This window comes from Pempheris klunzingeri, chromosome 6, assembly GCF_042242105.1.
Source record: "Pempheris klunzingeri isolate RE-2024b chromosome 6, fPemKlu1.hap1, whole genome shotgun sequence".
Taxonomy (NCBI): domain Eukaryota; kingdom Metazoa; phylum Chordata; class Actinopteri; order Acropomatiformes; family Pempheridae; genus Pempheris; species Pempheris klunzingeri.
The window spans coordinates 28,120,619-28,146,044 of NC_092017.1; the positions used below are offsets into that span (position 1 = coordinate 28,120,619).

At 42.6% G+C, this 25,426-nt stretch overlaps 3 protein-coding genes across 5 annotated transcripts in view; 1 reads left to right on the forward strand and 2 right to left on the reverse strand.

Moving 5' to 3' along the window:
* The window catches only part of niban1a (niban apoptosis regulator 1a), a 34,278-nt gene extending 26,980 nt beyond the window's left edge, over positions 1–7,298 (reverse strand). The window contains exon 1 of the mRNA XM_070832135.1: positions 7,174–7,298. Coding sequence (XP_070688236.1) covers positions 7,174–7,228 — 55 coding nt within the window. The 5' untranslated portion in view covers positions 7,229–7,298. The remainder of the gene's footprint in view (positions 1–7,173) is intronic.
* Positions 7,299–8,051: 753 nt separating this feature from the next.
* trmt1l (tRNA methyltransferase 1-like) lies at positions 8,052–20,249 on the reverse strand. 2 transcript variants are annotated; one of them, XM_070832189.1, is made up of 16 exons: positions 20,061–20,249; positions 18,613–18,720; positions 17,703–17,765; positions 16,681–16,794; positions 15,891–15,955; positions 14,727–14,883; positions 13,670–13,790; positions 13,495–13,574; positions 12,497–12,749; positions 11,778–11,990; positions 11,515–11,705; positions 10,710–10,776; positions 10,381–10,544; positions 10,230–10,295; positions 9,250–9,376; positions 8,052–8,512 (listed from the first exon to the last, which is right to left on the reverse strand). In XM_070832189.1, the coding sequence occupies exons 1-16, from the start codon at positions 20,119–20,121 to the stop codon at positions 8,332–8,334; spliced, it is 2,031 nt and encodes a 676-aa protein (XP_070688290.1). In that variant the 5' UTR covers positions 20,122–20,249; the 3' UTR covers positions 8,052–8,331. The 2 variants fall into 2 exon arrangements, with proteins under 2 accessions (XP_070688290.1, XP_070688289.1); XM_070832188.1 differs by having other exon boundaries at positions 13,670–13,793.
* A 940-nt stretch (positions 20,250–21,189) lies between these two features.
* LOC139202232 (interferon-induced protein with tetratricopeptide repeats 1-like) lies at positions 21,190–25,420 on the forward strand. 2 transcript variants are annotated; one of them, XR_011584355.1, is made up of 3 exons: positions 21,190–21,451; positions 23,027–24,788; positions 24,989–25,420. XR_011584355.1 is itself a non-coding variant. In XM_070831612.1 (2 exons), the coding sequence occupies exons 1-2, from the start codon at positions 21,447–21,449 to the stop codon at positions 24,342–24,344; spliced, it is 1,323 nt and encodes a 440-aa protein (XP_070687713.1). In that variant the 5' UTR covers positions 21,190–21,446; the 3' UTR covers positions 24,345–25,420. The 2 variants fall into 2 exon arrangements, 1 of the variants encoding a protein (XP_070687713.1); XM_070831612.1 differs by having other exon boundaries at positions 23,027–25,420.
* Positions 25,421–25,426: the final 6 nt, after the last annotated feature.

Consider the following 25,426-nt stretch of genomic DNA (forward strand, 5'->3'; position numbering starts at 1 on the left):
GGAGGAAAGCCTAAAAATATGTTGACTAAACTGATGAACTATTCCTTTGGGCCAGAAAATACACTTTTTTTTCCATCGTAGGTGAACAAGCCTTTTATTGCAGTCTCCAGTTACCAGCCCGTCTTGCTGTCCTTTCCCTTCGTGCATATTCAGTGACATAAATACACACTTCCTCGGCAATGATTCTACGTTTTATGGTGAAACGTTTTTTGAACGGCGGCGGGCTTTGCAGCATTTGCACCGTGTTGTGTTCGGTCAGTCGGTCTGAGTAAACAACAGGTGGATGTCCGGCAGAGAGCCTGAGCAGCAGCATCAGTTTCCTCTCTTTGTGGAGAGGATTCACATCTGAAAAAAAGGGGGGGAAGGTTTCACAGACTCGCAGCTCCTCTGAATATCTGAGGGGTTGTGTAATGGCAGCTGGAGGCAGAGTGACACAGCATGAAGAATGGCAGACCGACAGAAAAAACAAAGAGTGGGAACGCCAGAATCTCCACAACAGCTACAGCTGTGTTAAGGAAACTTGAGTTACACTAACGCTTTGTAACTGGGAGTAACTGTGCTGCATTTTAATGACACACACACATAATGATGAGTGACATGCTGCTTTAATGGATGATGTCATGCTGCATTTTGAAGGAGGAGACTTGCAAAGACACACTGGTGTACATATTCTGGTGTATAAATGACTAGTAGGTACTAAAAGTGTTGGGATTGGTCCAGTAGATCCTTTGGGACAACTGCAACTGATCACAGTAGGTCCACTAAAAGAGCTTGTTTGATCCACTGACAGGCTCAGAGTGTTATTCTAAGTGTGTGACAGCATCATGGAAAGGATCCCTACAGAGAGAGACCTGGAAGATCCTTTTGGTTTAACCACAAACAGCACACACACCAGACTACATTCACTAAAACAGGGATTTTACCATACAGGACACAGGACCTGCTGGTCTGCTGCTGCCTTGATTGGTTAGTTTGCTTGTGTTATTGTGTGTTATACAAATATTGTGTGGGATCTGAACTAAACCTTTAAAAACACCAAAGTCACACAATAATATAAACAAACGGACCAATTAAGACAGCAGCAGACCAGCAGCTCCTGTGTTCCTGTTCTCTAAAATCCCTGTTTTAGTGAATGTAGTCTGGTGTGTGTGCAGAGAGCGATATAACGGCTGTTTGTGGTTAAACCAAAAGGATCTTCCAGGTCTCTCTCTGTAGGGATCCTTTCCATGATGCTGTCACACACTTAGAATAACACTCTGAGCCTGTCAGTGGATCAAACAAGCTCTTTTAGTGGACCTACTGTGATCAGGTGCAGTTGTCCCAAAGGATCACGTTGCAGCCATTGCAGCCCGTTTGGTGGCTGCTGGCTGAGGTGATCTACTGGACCAGTTCTGGCTGAGGTGATCTACTGGACCAGTTCCAACACTCCAAAATATGTAAAAACAGGTATGTATGTATGTATAAGTGAGGATGCACATGCACACACTGGTCACGAGTCGCCGAGCGTTCATGGCGAGCTGAGCGACGGTGTGACGGGAAACCCTGCAGAGCCTCCGCAGAGCTGACAGCAGAGCAGATGTTGCACCCTGCTGAGCTCCTCTGCTCGTCCTCTTGTGATAAACATGGATCACATTTCCACACTCCAGATGTTAACGATGCACATCAACGTCACAAACATCATCACTGTAAATAACAAGCGGTCACAGAGCCAAACTACGTCTCACAAACTCTGCTGTGGCTGGTTTTTCTCGTCTGGAAAATATTCCCTGTGAATCCATAAAGCCCGACAGACACATGCTGGAGCAATTAGCCAAATATGGCCTCCGCAACCTCGTTATCAAGTATTCAAAGTGGGAGCTGCAGAATAAACTTTTCTCCTCACATTTATTCAGAAAACAAAACCAGTGACAAACCAGATTTGTGCTTTACAGGGTTTAACATCCAGAAGAAGCGTTTCCACGCTGGCAGCCGTGTTTTCCAGACTGAAAACTAGAAGCAAAGACCAGAGAGAGGAGCGTCTGTCCGGCTGGATGGAGGAAAATCCATCCAAAGCTGAAGTGCACAGACGGAGGGAATAAAAAAACAAGATGGCTGCTTCCTGGAGCATCAGTTTTAGGTTTGAAAACGGAAAAATAGATCAATAAATGTTCCAACTGATTAAAATCAAACCATTTGTCCGTCACTTTTTTCCAAACTACTAAAGGTTGTCAAGTCAAGTCAAGACAACAAAAATAAGCCGTTATTGTGAGATTATCCTTGGTTTTTATAATCAATAGGGCCGCAACTAATCATCTTTATTATCGATCAGTCTGCTGATAAGTTTGATTGAGTAACGATTCACCTGATTCGGAAGAGAATAGTGAAAAATGGCTCAAAAGCATCACAAACAAAAACAGTAAATTGTTAAATTCACTGAGGGATCAAAGAAACGATGGTTTGCTGGACACGTTTCTGCTTATTGATCAAAGTTATATTTCTCAGCTAATCGGTTAATCCGGCTGATCAGCGAGGAAACGGAAGATAAAACAATCAATCAGGCAACAGAAGCTTTAATTCGTTCTTGTCCAGGCTGAGCTGATTCCTGCGTTAGAACCAGAGACACACAAATCTAACGATCCGATATTTGCCTTGTTGATCGGTGATCTTTTATCATTATTGGTTTACTGACTTCTGGAACCTTCTAGCTGAGGTTGGACACAATTTAAGGGACATGAAGAAGAAGAAGGTCCTCCAAGAAACGACGTCACCAGAAGAAGAAACAGCAGCGAGGACGCAGCGTTCAGAGAGTTCAGAGGGTTTTAAATAAACTGTTTTTACCTTCTAGAGTTCAAGTTTTTAGATTTTTTTCCCCTGTGAAATAAGCAGATCTGTCAAAGAATCACAATAATCCCAACACAGCACAGAATCAATAAAATCCAGACGTCAGGGCCTTTCACACCAAACTGGGGGAACTGGTTCTCTATGGACGTTTAGACCCCAAAGGGTTAAAACACTTTGGTTATTATTCACGAAGACGTGAGAATAAATGACATCAAAGTAAAACGAACAAGAACAAACTTAGTAAATTTATCTAAAAGCGTCCAAACATGAAGGACACCGAGAGGACGGATGACATCAGGCTGAAGAACCGCCTCAGCGCCGAGGGATCGAGCTGGACTGCCGTCAAAACCATGAATCAGACTGAGAAGTCACTTCAACACACACACACACACACACACACACACACACACACACACACACACACACACACACACACACACACACACACACACACACACACACACACACTCTCTTCACCGCTGCAGACTGAGGAATGTTTTCACCAGGAGAAACGGTGCACGGTGTCACCAGCTCTCAGCTCGCCAGGAAAAACTGACATGAAAGCACACACACACACACACACACACACACACACACACACACACAGACAGACAGACAGACAGACAGACAGACAGACAGACAGACACACTCACAACATCAACATTTCCACCATCTCCCCACTTCAGAGGCACTTTGCCGGATCAACATGGTCACTTTTGGTCGCTCCCATTTTTCCCCAACTCACTCTGTGTGTGTGTGTGTGTGTGTGTGTGTGCCTTGTTGCCACGGCAACAGCAGCGCCGACGCTAACCGGCCGGCGTCAATTTGATAAAAACGCAGAGGAGATTTCGGAAAAGCAGTAAAATAGTTTTAGGTTCAATGGTTTTCTCTCGTTTTCCAGTTTGTGAGACAGTTTGAGCCTTAAGAGCTAAAAGTTAATAAATACACAGCGTTCGGCTAGACTTTCAAAATAAAGCTTACAGTTAGTAATAAATACACCGCGTTCGGCTAGACTTTCAAAATAAAGCTTACAGTTAGTAATAAATACACAGCGTTCGCCTAGTCTTTCAAAATAGAGCTTACAGTTAGTAATAAATACACAGCGTTCGCCTAGTCTTTCAAAATAGAGCTTACAGTTAGTAATAAATAAACAATGTTCTGCTAGACTTTCAAAATAAAGCTTGCAGTTAGTAGTAATAAATACACAGCGTTCAGTTAGACTTTCAACATAAAGCTTACAGTTATTAATAAATACACGGCATTCAGCTAGACTTTCAAAATAAAGCTTACAGTTAGTAATAAATACACAGCATTCGCCTAGACTTTCAAAATAGAGCTTACAGTTAGTAATAAATACACAGGGTTCAGCTAGACTTTCAAAATAAAGCTTACAGTTAGTAATAAATACACAGCGCTCGGCTAGACTTTCAAAATAAAGCTTACAGTTAGTAGTAATAAATACACAGCGTTCAGCTAGACTTTCAAAATAAAGGCAAAAGTTAACTGTAATAAATTCGCAATGTCTGGTTAGACTTTCAAAATAAAGCTGAAAATTTGCAGTAATAAAGATTCTTCTACTCTAAATGCTTTGTGACATGTAAACGCACATCTTTTCCAGCTGTTTCCACGTCTGTAATCAGAATAATTTCAGTCCGACTGAGGAAGTGTCGTCTATGTGACGCCAACAAACTACTTCGGTTTGTTCCGTCATCCGTTTCCTGCTGCTCTGATTACTCCCACAAAGTGAACATAAAATGTGATTGATCGCTGGTGTAACCCCAAAGATAAAAGGTCCAGACAGTCAGCTCACTCCTTAAATATGCACCCTTTTTTTTTTAAAGCTTAATGAACCAAATATTAGGTTTCATATGACTGTAACAGAGCAGCTGCGGGTCCTTAGAAAGTCTTAAAGTAATATTTACTACATTTTTTTCACATTAATGAATGTTTTTGCAACAATTTCCTTTAACTGAACCATTTATTGTCATTTTGCTGCACTTAAACTGTTGAACTGTCTATTTTTATTGCAAAATTGGCCTTAAATGCAATAAAATCTTAAATTCAACCTGCTGATGCTCGTAGACGCCCTGTGTGATCATTTCCTGTGATGTTCCTCCACAATAAAACGCTGCAGGACCTGACAAACAGACTTTACTGAGCCCAAGAGGGAAATTTACCTCCACAGCTACTGCATTACCAGGACATAGACACATCCATTTAAGAGCTGCAGCAATTAGGCGACTTAGTCGTTTAGTCGATGAAATGAAAATTTAACCGCCGACTGCGCTGACAATCGATTAAGACATCCGGTCGCTTTTCCTTCTCTTACGTTTCAGTAAATGTAACATCTTTGGGTTTTGGATGGTTGGTTTGAAGACGTCACCTTGAACTCTGGGATGAACACGTCTCTGGTTTTTAAAGATTCATGACAGATTAAAGGAAAAGGAAAAAGCAATCAGGTCAAGTTGTGTTTATGTTTCGACTTTTCTAAGCTACTAAAGTAGGAAAAAGTGACGGATTAAAAACATTTTGCAAAATCTGGATGGTTGGAAACGTCTTTGAGAGGTGCGGAGACACGCAGGAGGTTTTCAGACATCAGAACAAACTCCAGGTTTAATCAAAATCACTGCCTTCATGTGGGTGAAGCACGTTTTTACTCCCGATTCGTCTCGTTCGTTCGTCCACACCAGAAATACAGCAGAAGCATAAAAAAAAACCTTCCTGCTCGGATATCTCTGATTCAGCTGGTCTCTTAAAGGGAAATTTCTCCTATTTTTTCTTTTCTGTTTGTTTGACGTGTACGGAGACTATTGCTGGTGCTGAGGTGGTTATGCCGCTGCTAGGCAACATGACGCCAAAAGACTCCCTGCTGTCAGTTAGCTAGCTAGCTAGCTAGCGAGCGAGCAATGCAACGCTAATGCAGGAAATGCAACGTCGTGAGGAACATCCACATTTTCCTCAGACATAAAATTACTATGAAAAAACTACAATATACCTCTGAAAACACCACCAGAAGCACCAGAGAGCAGATGAGGCAGGAAGTCAGACAAATGGCAAAACCAATCCCATTAGTTTTCAAAATAAAAGACCAGATAATTTCTGCCTTTTAAAAATCACTACTGCCATTTTTCTCTTGGTTCTCTGGTGTTTAAACTTCCTCAGACGTTTGTTCAGGTTGGTTTTCCAGAGCGCTGAAACAAACAAGCAGCAAAGAGAATCCCACCAGTTTTCAAAATAAAAGACCCCCTGCAGACCATGCCTCGACAGCAGAGAAACGCTTTGACCTGCTGTCTGTCAGTTAGCAGAGTGGGAACACCGACAATAAACACGACTACAACAGATAAAATAAGAAACATAGCCTGTTTTTTTTTTCCCTAAGCGCTCCAGGAGGGGAGATGCAGACGAGCCGGTGGGGGTTTTGATCGCGGTGAACACGACCCTAAGAACTACAGGCCACCTCAGCTTGGATTTCTCCTCTCCAACAACAAAGAAGGCGGAAAAAGGTGAGGATGTTACGGACGAGGAGGCGTGCCGCAGTGTTTACCCGAGCCAGGAAATGTAAAAGTGAGGTTGGGGGTCAAAGGCCGTCATGCGCACCCTGAGGTGTTTGCTGCGGACTACATTCACCACCAACGCTGATTGAAACGTGGCCAAAATCTCCTTTCAACGCTGCCTGACACCTGTTGGCTCTGCAGCTGCTACACACACACACACAATAACACCAGCAGAAGCATCTTTTGTCCGCCCAGGGACACACCCAGCTGACAAAAGGGGAAAGATCTCACCTTTCCTTCCCCCTGCAGGACTGGAAAGGCAGGAGCGACCCGATCACAGAGATAACTGAAGCTGAAAAGCCCTGAAGAACCGCATTAGTGTGCAGATCTGTCAGACAAAGTGTCCGGAGGGAGGCGGGCTGGGAATAATCCTGCAGGAAAGTGGAGTGACAGCTTTCTGGGAGCAAGTTCAGCTGCTTTTTCTTTTGGGTCCTCCTTTGCAAATTTGAGGACAAGACTTCAGCTCAGACACTCAAATCCATTAAATTCACTGATTGCCCTGATGCGTAAAGGAGAGAGAGAGAAAGAGAAAGAGAGGGGAGAGAAGAGAGGAGAGAGGGGAGAGAAGAGCGCGTCTCTTTGGCTGATTTACCGATTTCCACGTATCACCACCAACCACATGTTCAGCTCAGAGGAGGAAGTTTCCGTGTGAGGATCAGAGGAAAAGACGTGTGTGTGTGTGTGTGTGTGTGTGTGTGTGTGTGTGTGTGTGTGTGTGTGTGTGTGTGTGTGTGTGTGTTTCCTCTGTGTTGGATGAAACGCGGCGCCACAGTGTGAATATTCTCGCGTGTGTTTTTACCTTTGATGTACTCGGATTTGGTCTCATCCAGCAGGCTGGACGCGGAGATCCCCATGGTGCTGCTGCTGCTGCTGCTGCTGCTGGAGAGGATCCACAGGTAGGGCTCAGTCCTCAGGTACAGACGCCGTCACATCGATCTGCAGCGGCGGCACTGAGGGAGGAGGAAGGAAGGAGGAAGGAGGAGGAACACGCCCTCCTCCTCCTCCTCCTCCTCCTCCTCCTGTGAACACTGTGTCATTCAGGGACGCTCATACAGAAAAACCAGCTCACTGGTGATCCCCAGAGACCGACTTGATCTCAACTAAAACACAAAATAAGTGTTTTGCAATGTGTATTTTTGCTGTAAAAGAATTATTTTTTTGCAAAATTTGCAAAGATGCATGATTTAATGTCATTTTATTCTTAAATAAAACATTTTATAAGACATGAAACAGTTTAACAGCAAACTGGACTCATGAAATGTGATGATATCAGTTTGTGTTAAATGTGTTTTTGTATTTTCACATGAAAAAAGATGCTTTTTGTTGCATTTGTTGATCAGGACTGAAGTATTCAGAGCCTTTACTTCAGTAAAAAACAGGCCCACAGACAGAATACCAAAAGTTACTGGGTACATTTACTCTACATTTAGTGTATTTCAGTGCTGAAGTCGTGTCACTACGGGCAAAAACACGTCCTGTTTCAGACAAGTTGGAGGAAAACATCCAAATTACACATTTAGGTGTGTCATTGACTTCACTTTGTCTGTCTGCATCTGTAGATTTCTTCATATTGTGATCAAATCAAAACACAAGAGGCTTAAAAACACATCTGAGCAACGTTTGTTTCTCTTAATAAGTCCAGTAAAGAAACACAGGATGTCACATTCAGGCCTCGCAGAAAGATTTTATTGTGTTTTTATAACACAAGAGGAACAGAAAAAGGTAATAAAAGCTAAAAAAAAAAAGAAAAGAAAACTTTTCAGGAGAGATCTGAAATAAATAGACAAACAGTGGATTAACTGGGCTCATCTGTGCTGCAGGGTCAGTCTGGTTTGGAGTTTGTTCTGGTAAAAGCGCGTCCGGATCGATCGGTCGGTGGGTCAGTGCAGTCAGAACTGTGTCTATGTCAGTAGAAACAGCAGAGGTGGAGAAGAAATGATGCTTGTTTTTCCCCCCATCACGCCGTTTTCTCTGCGCTCACGCTCGTCTGAGTGGCGGTGGCGTTGGGGACGCTGTACTTGGTGAGGACGGACTTGAACTGCTCCAGCGTGGCGTCAGTTCGAACTCCAGTGGGGTCAAAGTGAGTCCGACTCACCCTGAAACTGGCCTCCGTCAGGTACTGAAGGAACTTATTCAACCTGTGCAGAGAAATAACAAACTAAACAAGATCCCAACAGAGAGAGAGAGACCTGGAAGATCCTTTTGGTTTAACCACAAACAGCCGTTATATCGCTCTCTGCACACACACCAGACTACATTCACTAAAATGGTAATTTTACATTGAAGAACATGGCAGCTGCTGGTCTGCTGCTGCCTCCATTGGTCGATTTGTTTGTTTTATTGTGTGAAAGACAAATATTGTGTTAGATAACAACTAACCATTTAAAACGCCAAAGTCACACAATATCACAAATAAACCACCCAATTGAGGCAGCAGCAGACCAGCAGCTCCTGTGTCCTGTTCTCTAAAATCCCTGTTTTAGTGAATGTAGTCTGGTGTGTGTGCAGAGAGCGATATAACGGCTGTTTGTGGTTAAACCAAAAGGATCTTCCAGGTCTCTCTCTGTAGGGATCCTTTCCATAATGCTGTCACACACTTAGAATAACACTCTGAGCCTGTCAGTGGATCAAACAAGCTCTTTTGGTGGACGGCTGCGGTGATCTACTGGACCAATGCCAACACTTTCAGTACCAATATGTAGAAGAAAACAAAAAGACCCAGGTTTAAAAATACCAGAAATATTAATTAAACTACCTGAAGTTTTGTTTCAAATCTCTCTAATGTTAAAGGATCAGCCTGGTTTCTTCTATACTGTTCATTACAGTGCATTCTGGGAGTTTGGGCACCTATAAAGAGGGGTCAGAGGTCACCTACTTGGGCATGTTCATGCCTCGGATGCTGTGGCGGTGGATGCTGTAGTAGAACGGCGGGTGCTCCAGAGAGGCATCGGACTTCAGCTTCTTCACCACATTCCCCGGCTCGTCGCCCGTCTTCCTCTTCCCTGCAGCAAAACTGGAAATTAGATCTGAACAGCAGACACATTTGAATTTCTAGCATCGGTGAAGTGTTTGAATGTGCAGATACAGACAGCCTGTGAATCTTACAGTGCGGGGAAAAGGCTTTTCTGGAGTAAAAGAAACTTAATCTAAGGGGAAAAATTTAAGTTTAAGAGGTTAAAAAATGTTTCTCTTGCAGAGCCTCCTCTTTGCATTTTCAACCCTGTTGAGGGGACATAATAGTTGAGCTACACTGCCCCCTGCAGGGCTCGTTTAGGCACAGATAGAGCTACAGTAGCAGCAAAGGTTCGTCCTCTTTACCTCAGTTTCCTTGTTACTCTGTGATTGGTCGTGGCAGACCAGTAACTCCTGTGCTCTGCGAGGTGAAAAGGTAATATATCACTTTCTTCAAAACCACCAGACTCCATTGACAAAGACTGTGTTTTTACCTCACAGAACAAGGGAGTTTACTGTCTACCACTGCTGTAATTAGATTGTTTGTTTGTGTTATTGTGTGTTAAATAAATATTGTGTTGGAGCCGAACTAAGCCTTTACAGCACCAAAGTCACACAAAAATACAAATAAAATGTCACACAAAGTCCTGTGTTCTGTGAGCTAAAATGACTGTTTTTGTGAATGGAGTCTGGTGTGTGTGCAGAGAGCGATATAACGGCTGTTTGTGGTTAAACCAAAAGCATCTTCCAGGTCTCTCTCTGTAGGGATCCTTTCCATAACGCCTACCAGCCATTTAGACACCACAAGCTGGTTTTGAGTAAAAGAAATGTGATCTAATTCACCTGTAAGTCCACCTGAATAGAGCCTCAGGTGATCACAGAAGTTTCTAAAGAGCAACTCACCGGTCTGATCAGCACGACCCGACTCCTCTCCGCCTTGTAAGGTCTTAATGACGACGCCGCACTCCACTGCAGAGAGGAAACACAGTTACCTGTGAGCACGTGTCTCGTGGTACACCTGGTACAGGTGAGAGGTGGCGTGTCGGACGTTTACCCTGGTTGGTGAGGGCGGGCGGCCCGTGGACGAAAGACTTGAGGGTGGTGCACTCGGACTCGCAGATCAGAGTTTTCACCAGCGGCTGGATGTCGTCCATGCTGTGCTGCACCGCCGCAGAGAGCATCCTCCTCAGGAAGCCCGTGTTAAACAGAGCGCCACACCTGCACGCACGCACACGCACACACACACACACACACACACACACACACACACACACACACACACACACACCTGTAATTCTAACCTGAACCCAAAGTCTCAAAGTCAGCGTGTGGTGTGACTGACGCTGCTGTGTGTGTGTGTGTGTGTGACGCCGAGAGCGTTACCATAACGGTCCCAGCTGCACGGCGGTCTTTCCCGGCAGACTTCCGTGACAGTTACAGGGTAGCGTGTCTGGAGGAAACACACAAGGAGACATGACCGACTGTCCAAGTCGACTGCAGCTTCACCGACACCAACTTCGTACGGAGAGAAAAGTGACGACAACGACTTCTTCTTCTATGTTCTTCTTACTCTGTGACTGGTCAACACACGGCTCAGAGTGTTATTCTAAGTGCGTGACAGCATCCTGTAAGTGTGTGACAGCATCATGGAAAGGATCCCTACAGAGAGAGACCTGGAAGATCCTTTTGGTTTAACCACAAACAGCCGTTATATCGCTCTCTGCACACACACCAGACTACATTCACTAAAACAGGGATTTTAGAGAACAGGACACAGGAGCTGCTGGTCAAGTTGCTGTGACGTTGGTGCTTTAACGTGTTGGTTCAGATCCAAATTAAGTTAAAACACTAAAGTCACACAATAACACAAACAAACTAACTGATCGAGGCAGCAGTAGACCAGCAAGTCCTGTGAACTGTGATGTAAAATTAGTGTTTTAGTGAAACTAACCAGGAACTCCCTTGTTTTGTGGCATAAAATTACTATTTTTGTGAATGTAGTCTGGTGTGTGTGCAGAGAGCGATATAACGGCTGTTTGTGGTTAAATAAAAAGGATCTTCCAGGTCTCTCTCTGTAGGGATCTGAGCCTCTCTGCAGACACACCAGACTCCATTCACAAAAACAGGGATTTTATGTGAACTATGGGTTTGCTTCCTTTGCATCAGTATGACGGAGGTGCGAACTGACCGTCCACCATGTTTCCTTGTTTGAGGAAGACTCTCTCCTCACACCACTGACAGTGGACCAGCTTCCGCAACTTCTTCACCGACTCGTCTGCCTGCGTCGGACCTCGGAGGACCCTCACCACCACCAGGACAAAATGCTCCAACGCCACCGCCAGTAGCACCTCAATGCCTTTGTTACAGCGAGCCGCCGCTCTGCAACAGAAGGTGAGAAGTCAGCCTCGGCGTCACATGAGGAAGGACACAGGTGGCGGTCAGAGGACCTACCTGGCCACGGTGGCGACGACCATGCGTGCCGCCAGCTCTTTGTAGTACTCGGTGCGTACGATGTGGCAGCCGTAGTGACGCAGCGTGACGTTGGGGGACTTGGAGTAGAGAGAGCCTGTGTCTGTGGACGTCACCGAGATGATGCCCAGGTTCCGGACGTTTCTGAAGGCGGAGTCCAGGTAGTTCACTGCCGTCCCGAACGGATCCAGGTGACTGAAAAAAAATACAATAATAAATATACAAATGCTATATTAAAATATTTCATTGTTGAAACAAGTACATCAAAATCAAGCCACAAAACTCACAGTGACATTAAATTGACAGTTCTGATTATTCATCTCAAAGCCACCAGACTCCATCCCCAAAAACAATAATTTTACCTCGCAGAACAAAGGAGCTCTCGTGGTCTAGTTGCTGTGACTTTGTTGTTTTAACCTGTTAGTTTGGGTCAAAAGTAGCCGTTTGAAACCCCAAAGTCACACAATAATATAAACAAATTAACTAACTGAGGCAGAAGTAGACCAGCATCTTCTGAGTTGTGCGAGGTAAAATTACTGCTTTTGTCAATGGAGTCTGGTGGCTTGGAAGAGCTTCAGTTCCCTGCAGGTAAAGTATCTGACAGCAAGGAAAACGATGAAAATATTCTAAAAATAGCACACACTTGAACTGATATTGATATCTTTAGAGGCTAAAATCCTTTTTTCCAGTTACAGACTTACATATAGTCGAAGGGCCGCAGATGCATGATGACGTTGGCGTCCATCTTGGCGACCTCCACGGTGGCAACGGGCGCTCCCTTGACCTCACCGCCGGTCCCATCGGGGCCCCGGGGGCCTCGCGAGCCTCCGTCCACCCGGATGTGGTTGAGCTCACAGTTCTCTTTGATCATTTTGACGCATGTGTCGCTGATGTCTGTTATGGTCACTTTGACGGCGTTACGAAGGTGCTTCGCCCACTGGAGGCCCATAATCCCTGAGAGACGGACAGGAAGCAGACAGCAGACAGAAGACGGAGGTTTAAAGATGGTGAAAACTCTGGAAGCGTGTCCTCAAACAATACCTCCAAGGCATTATGTCGGTTTAGACGTTCTGCCTATATTCTCTGAGATTATAAACTGGCTTCACTTTGCAAGGTTGGATCGACCTCATCCCACAATTTTTTCCACTAAAAGAGCTTGTTTGATCCACTGACAGGCTCAGAGTGTTATTCTAAGTGTGTGACAGCATCATGGAAAGGATCCCTACAGAGAGAGACCTGGAAGATCCTTTTGGTTTAACCACAAACAGCCGTTATATCACTCTCTGCACACACACCAGACTACATTCACAAAAATAGTAATTTTATGTCACAAAACAAGGGAGTTGCTGGTTAGTTTTTTTTAGTGTTATTGTGTGTTACACAAATATTGTGTTGCAGCCAAATGGACCCTTTAAAACACCAAAGTCAGTAAACACCAAACACCTCTAAAACACCAAAGGCAGTAGACCAGCAACTCCTGTGTTCTGAGATTTAAAATGACCGTTTTTGTCAATGGAGTCTGGTGTGTGTGCAGAGAGCGATATAACAGCTGTTTGTGGTTACATCAAAAGGATCTTCCAGGTCTATCTTTGAATTAGAATAATAATCTGGACCAATTCCAACACTTTTTGTGCATACCAGTCACTCAGACACCAGAATATGTACAGTTAGGGGCCCAAATAGGGTTTAAAAGTCTCACCTGTGGCTCCAAAGGCATCCAGACACTCAAGCGGGTTCCTCTCCTCCGCCAGAACAGCCAGCGAACAAAACACCAGCTGCCTGAAAACACACACACACACTGTTTAAATGGATGTTTGTAGTTGTACATTTTATTTTTTTAGTAAAAACCCGCCACACAGCTGTTGTCATGTGACCTGTTGGTCTTCATCTTGCGGTTGAAGTAGGTGTCGCTCTTCTGCGGCGTGGTGTGGTTCGGGAGGAGCTGGACGTTGGTTCCAAGTTCCTTCATGATTTTACACGCCTGACCGGACGGAGCTGCTGACACACGAAACACGTTAAAAAAACACCCGGGAGGATCAATAACAGCAATCAAACACACATTTATGTGTGAAAGTGGATTTTATAACTGAAAAAATACACATTTAGCTCACATGACATAACATATTAAAGGGCTATTCCACCTACTGCACTCATTTCAAGTGTAGTTTTTACAGGATGTGATGTAAAACGCATCATAAAAAGACATAAAACCGGCCGCGTTTTGCAGCGTGTGAAATGGGTTAGTGTGTAAAAAGTTTTTGTTTTTGTAACACAAATTTACACACTGTAAAAAATTACATTACACGCTGTAAAAAACCACATCCTGACAGTTTGAGCGCTGCTTGTACAGCAACTTGAAGCAAACAGATCATGAATATACGACAATATTTAACACTTTCTCTGCTCAAGTGCGACTTTTCACGACCTAAAAAATGGCGTTTAGCATTACATGCTGTGAAATCGGCACCCTGACAAGTTTGAACGCTGTTTTTTTACAACATTTCTTTAAGTAAAAAGAGTAGTTTGTGACGATGTTTGGCACTTTGTGCTTGCCGTAGCTCGTCAATCTATTAAAAGACGCCGTAAAAAGGTGTGTTTTTACGGTGTTTTTCCTCTACAGCGCCATAAAAAACAGTTTTTGTGACTTTTAAAAAGTAGCGTTTCACTTTACACACTGTACTCTTACAGTGTTCTCTTTCCACTTTGCCATGATGAGCCCCTTCTTCTGTTTTATAACCAATCAATCAATCAATCAATCAGTGGCGTTTTTTTGTCTTTTTACTGCATTTTAATGTTAATCACTAAAGCGCTGTAAAAAGTGTCCTGTCAGTTTAAACGCCACTTTTTACAGTGTCTTTTTCAAACAAATGAAGTATGAAAAGTGCTGATATTTGACACTTCCTGCTTGCCGTAGGAGTCGGCGTTCATTACCCGGCTCCTCAAACGGCACGTCGGAGCTGCCGGAGTAGCTGGCCTCGGTCTCTCCTTTGTTGACGTGCCGCTTCAGGTGGCTGATCATGTCCGTCTTCCTGGCGATGGTGACCGAGCACACGATGCAGTGGTAGTGGGCCACGTGTCTCCCCGACGCCTGGAGGGGTTCATACGGAAAATACCGGTGACGGAAAGTACATTTTAACAACTGCTGCTGCTGCTTCACAGTAATGACACATGATTTAGTCCAGTTGTTTTCCAGTGTAGCTGATGTTTCTCATGAAAATCTACATTTTGTTTCAGCGTGGTGACAAATTACAGGCGAACTTTCCAATAATAAGATATTTACTCCTAAAACATAAATAAATTAGTGGGATCCTACTAAGACACCATCTCATTTTCTTTTAAATACACAAATTGAGAATTTGTACCAAACTCCATTGTAAATTCTTCAGAAAATACAGTTCAATAAAGAACAGGAGGCTCCCTGTGGGGGAAAAGTTGTTTTTTCCATTTTCATTGAGTGAAATTAAGTATATTTAAATTAAAATAATAGTTAAATGCATAATTGAAATTTGTACTTTCTCTCAGAATTGTTTTTATTTTTTATCTCTAAGAAAGAACATTTTGGAAAATGGGCTGCTTTACAATACGGATGTTACATTTCAAAATAAAAGTTTAAAGTTAAAAAAAAAAAAGGAGTAAAGCCTCATTTCTGGGTCTGTGCTGGATGTGGCATTAGCTAGCATTAGCTAACATTAGCTAGCATTGAGTCAATCGAGTTGATTTGAATCCAGTCCTCGGCTCATATTTTTCACCCCTCTACTCTGCTGTAGCTAATGCAACGTTATACTTGTTTGAAATCAGTTTTTAGCTGATTTCTTTTAACATTTGGGCAGATTGATGCTATTAAAAGTGTGCCGGATTAGCTATTAGCTGCTCCTGTTTGCGGTGGATCCATGGATGTAAAGACAACAATCACTGGATGAGTTTGATACTAAAGAAAACGTAAAAATGTGATGATTCCCGGGCAAGTTCTGCGTGGTGTCTTTCAGTGTGTTTTACTTCGTTGCAGAAATTTCAGTAAAAGTAAAAAGTTTCAGTCACGGTTGTTTGAAGCTGATGAAGAAAACAGGAAACTCAACACAGTGTTTAGTTCCTCACCTGGTCTCCGCTGAGGCTGGGCTTCAGGTTTCTACAGGGCAGGTGGCAGATGCACATCCTCTGGCCTGTTTAAGGTCAAAGATCAACAGTTACGTTGTTTAAAATCAGGGGTTAATAAGCGTTTTTCTGTATGTTTACTCTTTATCTTTGCTTAGCATCTGGCTATTCTATAACCAACCGTCTTAAACATTTATGAATTATTTAAAATCATCATGTGGTACAAATCAGCCTGCGATCCAGGTCACCCGTGGCAGACGTGACACACTTTAAACTAAACAAAACAACCCATAAAAGTGCCGTTAGTTTGATTATTTTAGAGAAAACAAGTCGATTAATCGATGCATTATACAACCACGGGAAGCTGGAAGAGCTGTTTAGTCATATATAAACCCAGCATCACTAGAACAACGTAACAAGCTGCAGGTGTAAAACATCCCACTCTGTAAAAAGCAGCATCCTCACAGTTTGAATGCAACTTTTAACACCATTTTTTAAGCAAACAGAGTCTGAAAAGAGGGAATATTAGGAATTTTCTGCTTGCCATAGCTCATTACGCTATGAAAAATGTAATAAAAAGCATGTTTTGGGGAGTTTTTGTGGCATACAAGGCTGCGTATTCATGTTAATCTGTAGAGCGCCGTGAAAAGCTGTGGGTTTTACAAGTTTTTGCTGCTTTATGCACACTGTAAAAAGCAGCAAATCTTAAAACTTCAGCAGCTTTATTGTATTTTCACAGCAGAAAATCCTAACTTTGTTTTTAAAAGCTGCAAACCAGTGAATCTGCTCCTACCTTCAAACTCCACGTAGACTTTCCAGTGGAGGTTCTGCAGGTGTCGGCGGAGCTTGTGGCTGTAGCAGGCTTTAAACTTCTCCTCAGGACACAGAGGACACGACTTACGTCCCGCTGAGGAGCCAACATGCAAAATCACCAAGCTCATTTTCATTATTGATTCATTTGCTAATTGTTTTCTTGATCAATCATTTGGTCTGAAAAAATGCCCTACAGAGAGAGACCTGGAAGAGCCTTTTGGTTTAACCACAAACAGCTGTTATATCGCTCTCTGCACACACACCAGACTACATTCACAAAAACAGGGATTTTAAATCTCAGAACACAGGAGCTGCTGGTCTGCTGCCTTTGATGTTTTAGCGGTGTTTGGTATTTACTGACTTTAGTATTTTTAAAGGGTCAGTTTGGCTTCAACACAATATTTGTGCAACACACAATAACACTAAAAAAAAGTACTAGCAACTCCCTTGTTTTGCGATGTAGAATTCCTGTTTTTGTGAATGGAGTCTGGTGTGTTGTATCGCTCTCTGCAAACACACCAACCTCCATTCACAAAAACAGAAATTTAACAATGCAGAACTTCAAAATGGCCGTTCAACTGCTGCCTCAGTAAGGTAGCATAGTTGTGTTAGTGTGTGACTTTGGTTAGTTTAGCTCCAAGACAATATTTGCGTAACACACAATAACACAGTCAAACTAACCAATCGAGGCAGCGACAGGCCAGAAACTGAAGTGCTCTGTGAGGTAAAATCCCTGTTTTAGTGAATGTAGTCTGGTGTGTGTGCAGAGAGCGCTATAACGGCTGTTTGTGGTTAAACCAAAAGGATCTTCCAGGTCTCTCTCTGTAGGGATCCTTTCCATAAAATATTAGTTATCCTTTAAACGTCTTGCTTTCTCTGACCAACATTCATAAAATCTAAGATATGTTGTTCAGTATCTACTATAAATGTCTTGTAATTCCACGTCAATAGTAAATATTATAGAGGAAAAGAGAAGAATGATGATCAGAGAACTAAACTTACCACCATTAAGGTCCAGCAGCATCTCCAGACCCTCCAGTTTAGTTTGGATGGAGATGTGTCTGTCTGTTGGGGGAAAACAAGAATACTTTAGTTTAGTTTTTCTATAAAGGCATAAAACGTGTATCTGGCACTGAAGGAGAACCCTGGTATTTCTTAAACTTGGAACCCCATTCTTACATATTTTTGGGTTTGAAATTAATAATAGATTTCAAATTGAACCAAACAGCCAAGAAATTATCCTCTACGGGAACTGCTATACACCAGACTCCATTCACAAAAACACTAATTTTACACAGTAGTTGCTGGTCTACTGCTGCCTCAATTATTTGACTTGTTTGTGTTCCTGTTTGACTCTGTTGTTTCAAATGCTTAGTTCAGGACCAACACAATATTTGTGTAACACACCATAACTCAAATAAACAAACCAATCAAGACAGTGGTAGACCAGCCACACTTTTGTTCTGTGAGCTAAAATCCCTGTTTTAGTGAATGTAGTCTGGTGTGTATGCAGAGAGCGATATAACGGCTGTTTGTGGTTAAACCAAAAGGATCTTCCAGGTCTCTCTCTGTAGGGATCCTTTCCATGATGCTGTCACACACTTAGAATAACACTCTGAGCCTGTCAGTGGATCAAACAAGCTCTTTTAGTGGACCTACTGTGATCAGGTGCAGTTGTCCCAAAGGATCACGTTGCAGCCATTGCAGCCCGTTTGGTGGCTGCTGGCTGAGGTGATCTACTGGACCAGTTCCAACACTTTTAGTCATTTCTAACTCCAAATACATAAAAAAATAGGGCCCTTTACACTCCTTTACAGTTTCCTCCCTAAATCTGTGAACACAGATGTATGAAAGTGGCAGACATCACTGACGTCAACACACTGAAACACAGAAGAAGCTGTTATTAAATCACCAGTAGTAGTTGTTGAAGGTTTGGCATCGTTGTCTGCAGCTGCTTCGCTCCTGGCCGCCTGCTCTGCAGCTTGGTCACCAGATGAAGGTGCATCTCCACCATCTCCACCTTCTCACACATACACACAGTAAAGAAAACATTATTCTTTTTCTTTTTAGCTTTTAAGATTACTGAGAACTGCAGCTGCCAAGTTTACAGAGAAGAAACATGAACAGAACTCAGGAGCTGCTGGTCTGCTGCTGCTTCAATCGGTTAGTTTGTCTGTGTTATTGTGTGAATTTGGTGTTTTAAAGGGTTAGTTCAGATACAACACAATATTTGTTTAACACACAATAAATCAAACAAACGGACTGAGCTGATCAGCCACTCCAAGGTTCTGCAATGTAAAATCCCTGTTTTAGTGAATGTAGTCTGGTGTGTGTGCTGTTTGTGGTTAAACCAAAAGGATCTTCCAGGTCTCTCTCTGTAGGGATCCTTTCCATGATGCTGTCACACACTTAGAATAACACTCTGAGCCTGTCAGTGGATCAAACAAGCTCTTTTAGTGGACCTACTGTGATCAGATGCATCAATTAGCTTTTATAACCCACCATGTCTGATTTATAAGAGATTGTAAAATGTAAACTCGTCACTGTTGTTAAAACCAACAAATTCCCAGAAATAACAAAATGAGGACATGTATCATCTGTAGCAGCGTGTTTTAGCAGTTAACCAACACTTAAAATGTGAAGATAAGAGGGAATTAACACTGAAATATGGTGTCGTGACAATATTTCTAATATTCTGTCATGTCATGTTAATTAGAAACAATACTAATGATAATTTATGTGGGTTTTTTTTTATTCATCAGGAGTAAAAAGCTCCGAGAGGTGCAGCTTTGTGGAGTAGAAGTAAAGTACAGGTGCCTCAAAAGGTGCAGCGGCTGAGTAAATGTACTTTCCATCACTAGTTAATAGTTAAGTCACTAAGTTATTTGCTGCTTTTTATCTGAAGCTGAAACCAACGGCTCCGTTAACCAGTTATTAACCAGTTATTGACTGTAATTAGTTGGTGTCCAACCGGAGCGGCCCTGTAGTGCAGCTCCGTGGTGAGGCCGTGTCACCACAGAGCCCAGTCTGGACACTGTGGTGAAGCCTCTGGGAGGAGGAACACCAGCTAAAGCTAACTGCTAACAATCCACGGCTGGCTAATGCTAGCTAATGCTGGCTACTGCTGGCTAATGCTAGCTAACGTTAGCTCCAGCCCCCTTTGGCCGCTGCTGTTGTAGTTGGTTGTTTAGGTCCCATGGCGGAGCTCCGTGGTGAGGCCCTCGTTTAGTTCAGCAGTTACAAACTCGGGTCGTCCGTGAATTCGCAGCGCAGCACCGACTGCGACTAAAGCGCGATTTATTCCGCACTTTACGGCGCCAAATTCGGCGTTCAAGCAGCAAACGGGCGCAGTTTACTCACGTTTGATATGGACGTCCTCCTGGTGAAGCTGGGCAGCGTCCGCCTCCGTGAGCTCCGCCATTACGAACTACGGGGACGTACGCAGGAAACGCTCTGCCGTGCGTGCCTTACGTAAACTGCGTAGGCTTTAAACGTACAGGAAGTAGCCGCTGAGCGTCACCTGGTCTCACTCTCACACACACACACACACACACACACACACACACACACACACACACACACACACACACACACACACACACACACACACTCACACACACACACCAGTTTATTCATATGTTTTCCATACAATTTATAGCTCGTGTTCTGTTTTCATATTTAAATGACTTATATGTACTTTATAAAATGCATATATTTTAATTATTTTATTCATCTTATATCTGTATTTAGGGAGGATTTATGTTTTAGTGTATTTATGTCCTTCATTTATCTTTTTTCCTTTTTTCTGATATAACTTTTATATTATATTATATCATATTATATTATATCACATCATATCATAGTCACTTTTAAAGAAAATCTACATTTGAGTGTATTTAAATTTACTTATAATCCTAATATCATTACACAGAAACTTATCAATGATATTCAAGTACAGTATTACAAATGAAACAACATTACAAGTGTAGAAAAGCAGAAAAAGTAGACACTGATGTACGAATAACACTTTATTCACTGTATGGATAAATGTGATATTATAGCTACAAGAAGAGTTGGGAAGAAAAAGTATTTTCTGACTTCAGATAAAATTTAAGGATTTAAACATTTGATGAAGTCACGTTGGTTTCGTTTTTTACTCAGTTTGAAAGTCAAAAGTTGCTGTAGGTTTCTATTCCTCAGAAGTAAAAGTAAGTGAGCAAAAGGAGGAAGCGAAATCTGTTCGCTTTGCTCAAAACTCACCAGGACGTGGAGTTTTTTCCAGTTATTTTATCAGTTATTTTCTCCCACTTTCTCTCGTGTTTCGCAGCGTCTCTCTGGACGTCGATGAAGAGGAGCTCCTGCAGCTGTTTGACTTCGTCTGCGATCAACCGCGCTGCAGCGAACTCGCGTCTGTTCGCTTCTCGTTTGTTCGAGCGAAGTCTGTTCGCTTGGGTCAAAAGTCACCAGGAAATAGACTTTTTCTTTTTTCTGTTACTCTCTTTAACTTTCTTTTATATGTCCTCTCGTCTCTCTGAGGGTCGAAAGAGGAGCTCCTGCAGCTGCTAAACTTCGCCTCCAGTCCTCCTGTTCGCTTCTTAGATTTGTTAAACAAAAGTTAATCTTGACTTCTGCGTGAACATTTAGATAATTTAATCTCCAGTTTCAGGATCCAGCTAAATCCAGGAGCAAAATCCAGCCCCACTGACTGACATTTAGGGAACATTGAGTGAAAGAAACAGCAGAATTATGAGGTGAGCATCTTATTCTCCACTTAATTTCATTGTAGAAGTAAATAATGATCATTAAGATTTATTTAATGTCTTCCTACTTCCCTTTAAAAGGGATTTACAAGGTACAATGTACAATTCATTTATTGCTCTAACACTGGGTTGCACAATGAAATCCAAGTTGTATTCCCAGTTGTTATGTAAGCAGTCTTCTCTCTTTTAACATTTCTTAGTGATTATTACTGAAAGTTTCCTCCAACATTGGCAGGAATTCAGTTTGTTTTAATTTAATGAATGAAATACCATTTTTACTTCCTCTCTTTTGGTGTTAAAGAGAAATATTGGTGGAGGTTCTTTATTCATTTCTTCCTTCTTTCTCTCCTTTTCTCTTCCAGTATTCTGTCCTTCATCACTCCATCTGATTCAATAGGCTGGTTTGAAAACAAGCTAGACATGTTGTTGTTCTCCTGTCTCGCTCATTTCTTTCTTTTTCCTTCCATCCTTCCTTACATACTGTCCTCTCCTCCTCCTTCTTTTCCTCCTTTTCCTTTTTCATTAACTTACGGTTATCTTTAATAGCTAGTTAACAGGATTTAGTAGCAATACAGAGAAGCTAGCATTAACTAGCATAGTGTCAGCTAGCTAAATAACACACCAGCACGACTTACCATTGTGATTTAAAAATGTACGTTTACATGAACGTGTCTGCTGCTGTAGGCTGCCTCCTTCTGCCTCCTTCTGCCAAGCTGCAGAGGGTTTTTTTGCTAGTGTTGGTAAATAAAACATTATGGTTAAATAGGACAGGGAGTTGGCTAACGGCAACGGTTTAATAGAAATATATGATTGGTCGACGCTTCACCGTGTCACTGGAGTGCTGACAAACATTGAGACCAGTTAAACAAGTGTCAGGCGTCAGTTTGTGGCTTTGTGTCGCCGACTTCGTTGAAAATAACTTGTGTGACAACACCTCATTACATTCCTCATCCAATCACTCCCTCATTCAGTGTTTTAGATTTCACTTTCACGCTCATTATGGCTCCACTCCCTTTCCCTTTTTTGCTTCTTGATTCTTTCCTTTGGCCTCCTGTTTCTCAGTTGTTCCTTCCTTCTTCACCAGCTTTACCTTCTGACCTTTAACCCAACTTTTTATGACTGGTAGATCTAGTAGATCCAAACCTAAACGTCAAAGGTCACATTAGGACATCAGCCCACTTTCACCAAATGATTATATCCAGGATTAAAGGACTAAATTCTCAGCAGGAATTAGAAAACAGTCGTTTTTTTAGCAAACTCAGTATGAAAAGTGACATTAATGACCAGTTGCCAATCCAGTCGTTTGCTAGGTTGGACAACTGAGTTGCCAACTTGGTCGAATTAATAGTCGGCTTCCCATCTCCCACCACCAGCCTCTCAGTTACCTGTGCAGGTTCATCATTGGCCAGATCAGCAGCTGCTTTTAGCAATGAGTCTTAGTTTTTTCGCTCCTTATGTTGTTGCTGCCATCTCTATGTTCCTTCCTCCACAGTGGTTATCACACAGGGTGTCGTACGAAGCTGCTGCTGATGTGTTTTAACATTTGTTCCTTTCACTCTCCATCAGTGCTGCTCAGAGTCAAACCGCCCCGAAGTCCAAACTGGGGGCCCTGCAGTGCCACTTCACCTGGGATCTGGACTCCAGCAGGACCAGACTTTTACGTCTCATGGACAAGCTGGAGGACATCGGCACCGAGGAGGGAAACAGCTGGCTGGGTCACATTTACAACCTGCAGGGGTTCATCCAGTACAAACTGGGGTGCACCGAAGACGCCCAGAGCTTCTTCAACAAGGCTGCAGAGGCCTTCAGCCAGACAAGAGGAGCAGATGAGGGTCCCTGGTTGGTGGTGAACTATGGGAACCTGGCTTGGCTGTACCATCACCTGGGAGAAGAAGCAGAGAGTCAGGCTTACCTGTCAAAGGTCGACGCCCTGATGAGTAAACACCCGCCTCCATCCCAGGACGAGATCCATCCAGAGGTCTACGCTGAGAAGGCCTGGACCCTGATGAAGTTCAGCGCAGAAAAGAAGCAGCTCGCTACAGATTACTTTGATAGAGCCATCAAGATGCAGCCGGACATGGTGCAGTGGCGTATCAGCCAAGTCATAGGATTAGTGCATTCCTACAACGAGAGCAACGCAGGGCTGGATGACGACATCTTGGAGAAAATGAGAATCCTCAAGGAAGAGGATCCGGAGAACTTGTACCTCGCTGCTCACTACCTCGAGCAGCGTGCCAAGAAAGAAAACAGAATTGATGAAGACGAAGTGCGTGAGTTAGCCAGAAAGGTTTCGAGAAATCCCATCAGCAGTTACAGCGGCATGAACGCAATATTATGGATTTACAGAAAGTATATATCTGTCGACGAGGCCATTGATTTGGCAGAGGAGGCTCTGAGAAGACATCCAGATGACCGTTATCTGAAGAGATCTGTGGCACTTTGCTACAAGTGGAAGATCATTCATGTCAAAGACCGTCGCCCAAACCAAAGCATGATCGACAGAGCGATCGGCCTCTACAAGGAGGTCATTGCTCTTTACCCTCATTCTTCAATTCTGAAGAAAATCGAGCTGGCCAATATTTACGCAAAGTCAAACCACAGTCAGGGTGAAGCTGAGCAGATATACCAGGAACTGCTGGAACAAAGTGATCTGGAAACTTCAGACAAGCAGATGCTGTTCAACAACTACGCAAACTATTTAAATTTTAATCGACACGACCGCAACAAGTCAATACAATATCACAAGGAGGCTGCAAAGATTCCCTACCAGTCGTTCTTCCGTGACAGCAGCATCAAAATCCTGGAGCAGATTAAAGAGAGAAGCAGGATCCAGTATGAAGAAATGGAGGAGTTTCTGAAGAGCCTGAAAGAGCCGCAGTCCTGAAAAAAGGGTTTCCATCACCTAAAAGAATCAGAGAAAAGTGCATGAAATGATTTGTGGAAATTGTATTGTAGAGATTACCTTTTAAACCTGCAGAAAAAGACAATTATTGCCAAGTTTCTTGCTCTGTTTGCCAAAAAAGTGCTGTAAAAAGCTTCACTCTGACTTTCAGGAGTCTGTTTTTTACAGTGTGAAATGTTAAACGCTATTTTTAAATCGTAGAAATGTTGTAAAACCCGTCTGTTTTCATGGCACTCTAGTTATTAACATTAAAACACTGCTGTCAGGGCGCCACCTGTTGTCACACATTTGTTTATGATTGACATTAAAGTGCTGCTTTATATACTGTAAGAAAAAAAATCCACCAAAAACGCCACTGATGTGAACTTTGAACTTACTAAAGGGCTCATTACTTTATAAAATATGGCACATCAAGTGGGGTCTTTGGTGGATTATTCTTACCTGATGGGCCACTTGGCTAAAATAATGCTGTAAAAAGCTGCGTTCAAACTGTCAGGATGCCGTAAAACCCATAAAACCTGTAAAACTCACCTCTTCTCATGGTGCTCCAGTGATCAACATTAAAAGGCTGATTTATACGCAGTAAAATCCCACTAACACGCTGAATTTTACTGCCTTTTTCACAGAGTAATGAGCCTCATGTTTTGTACAGCCAGTAATATAATATAATATAATATAATATAATATAATATAGCAGCATTGAAACTGTCAGGACGCCACTTTTTACAGCGCTGTAGTGATTTACATTAAAACAGCTTTATACACTGTAAAAATGCTCATTACTCGGTGAAATACAGAGTATTTTTGGCAGGTTATACTTATATTCTGTTATATTCTCTTTATTGCTTCCCTGTTGTGTTGATTTTCTTTTTTTTTCTATATTTTAAGGGGATAAAAGAACATAATTCACTCTATTAAATGTGCTTTTCTCTGAGCTTTGAACAATCAAACTCATTTGTTATTTAGCAGTTATTTTGATGTCTTAACTGAATATTATCACAGTACGACTGTATGCACACAGTTTGTCACGCTGTCTAAACACAATACTATTAAATATAATTACA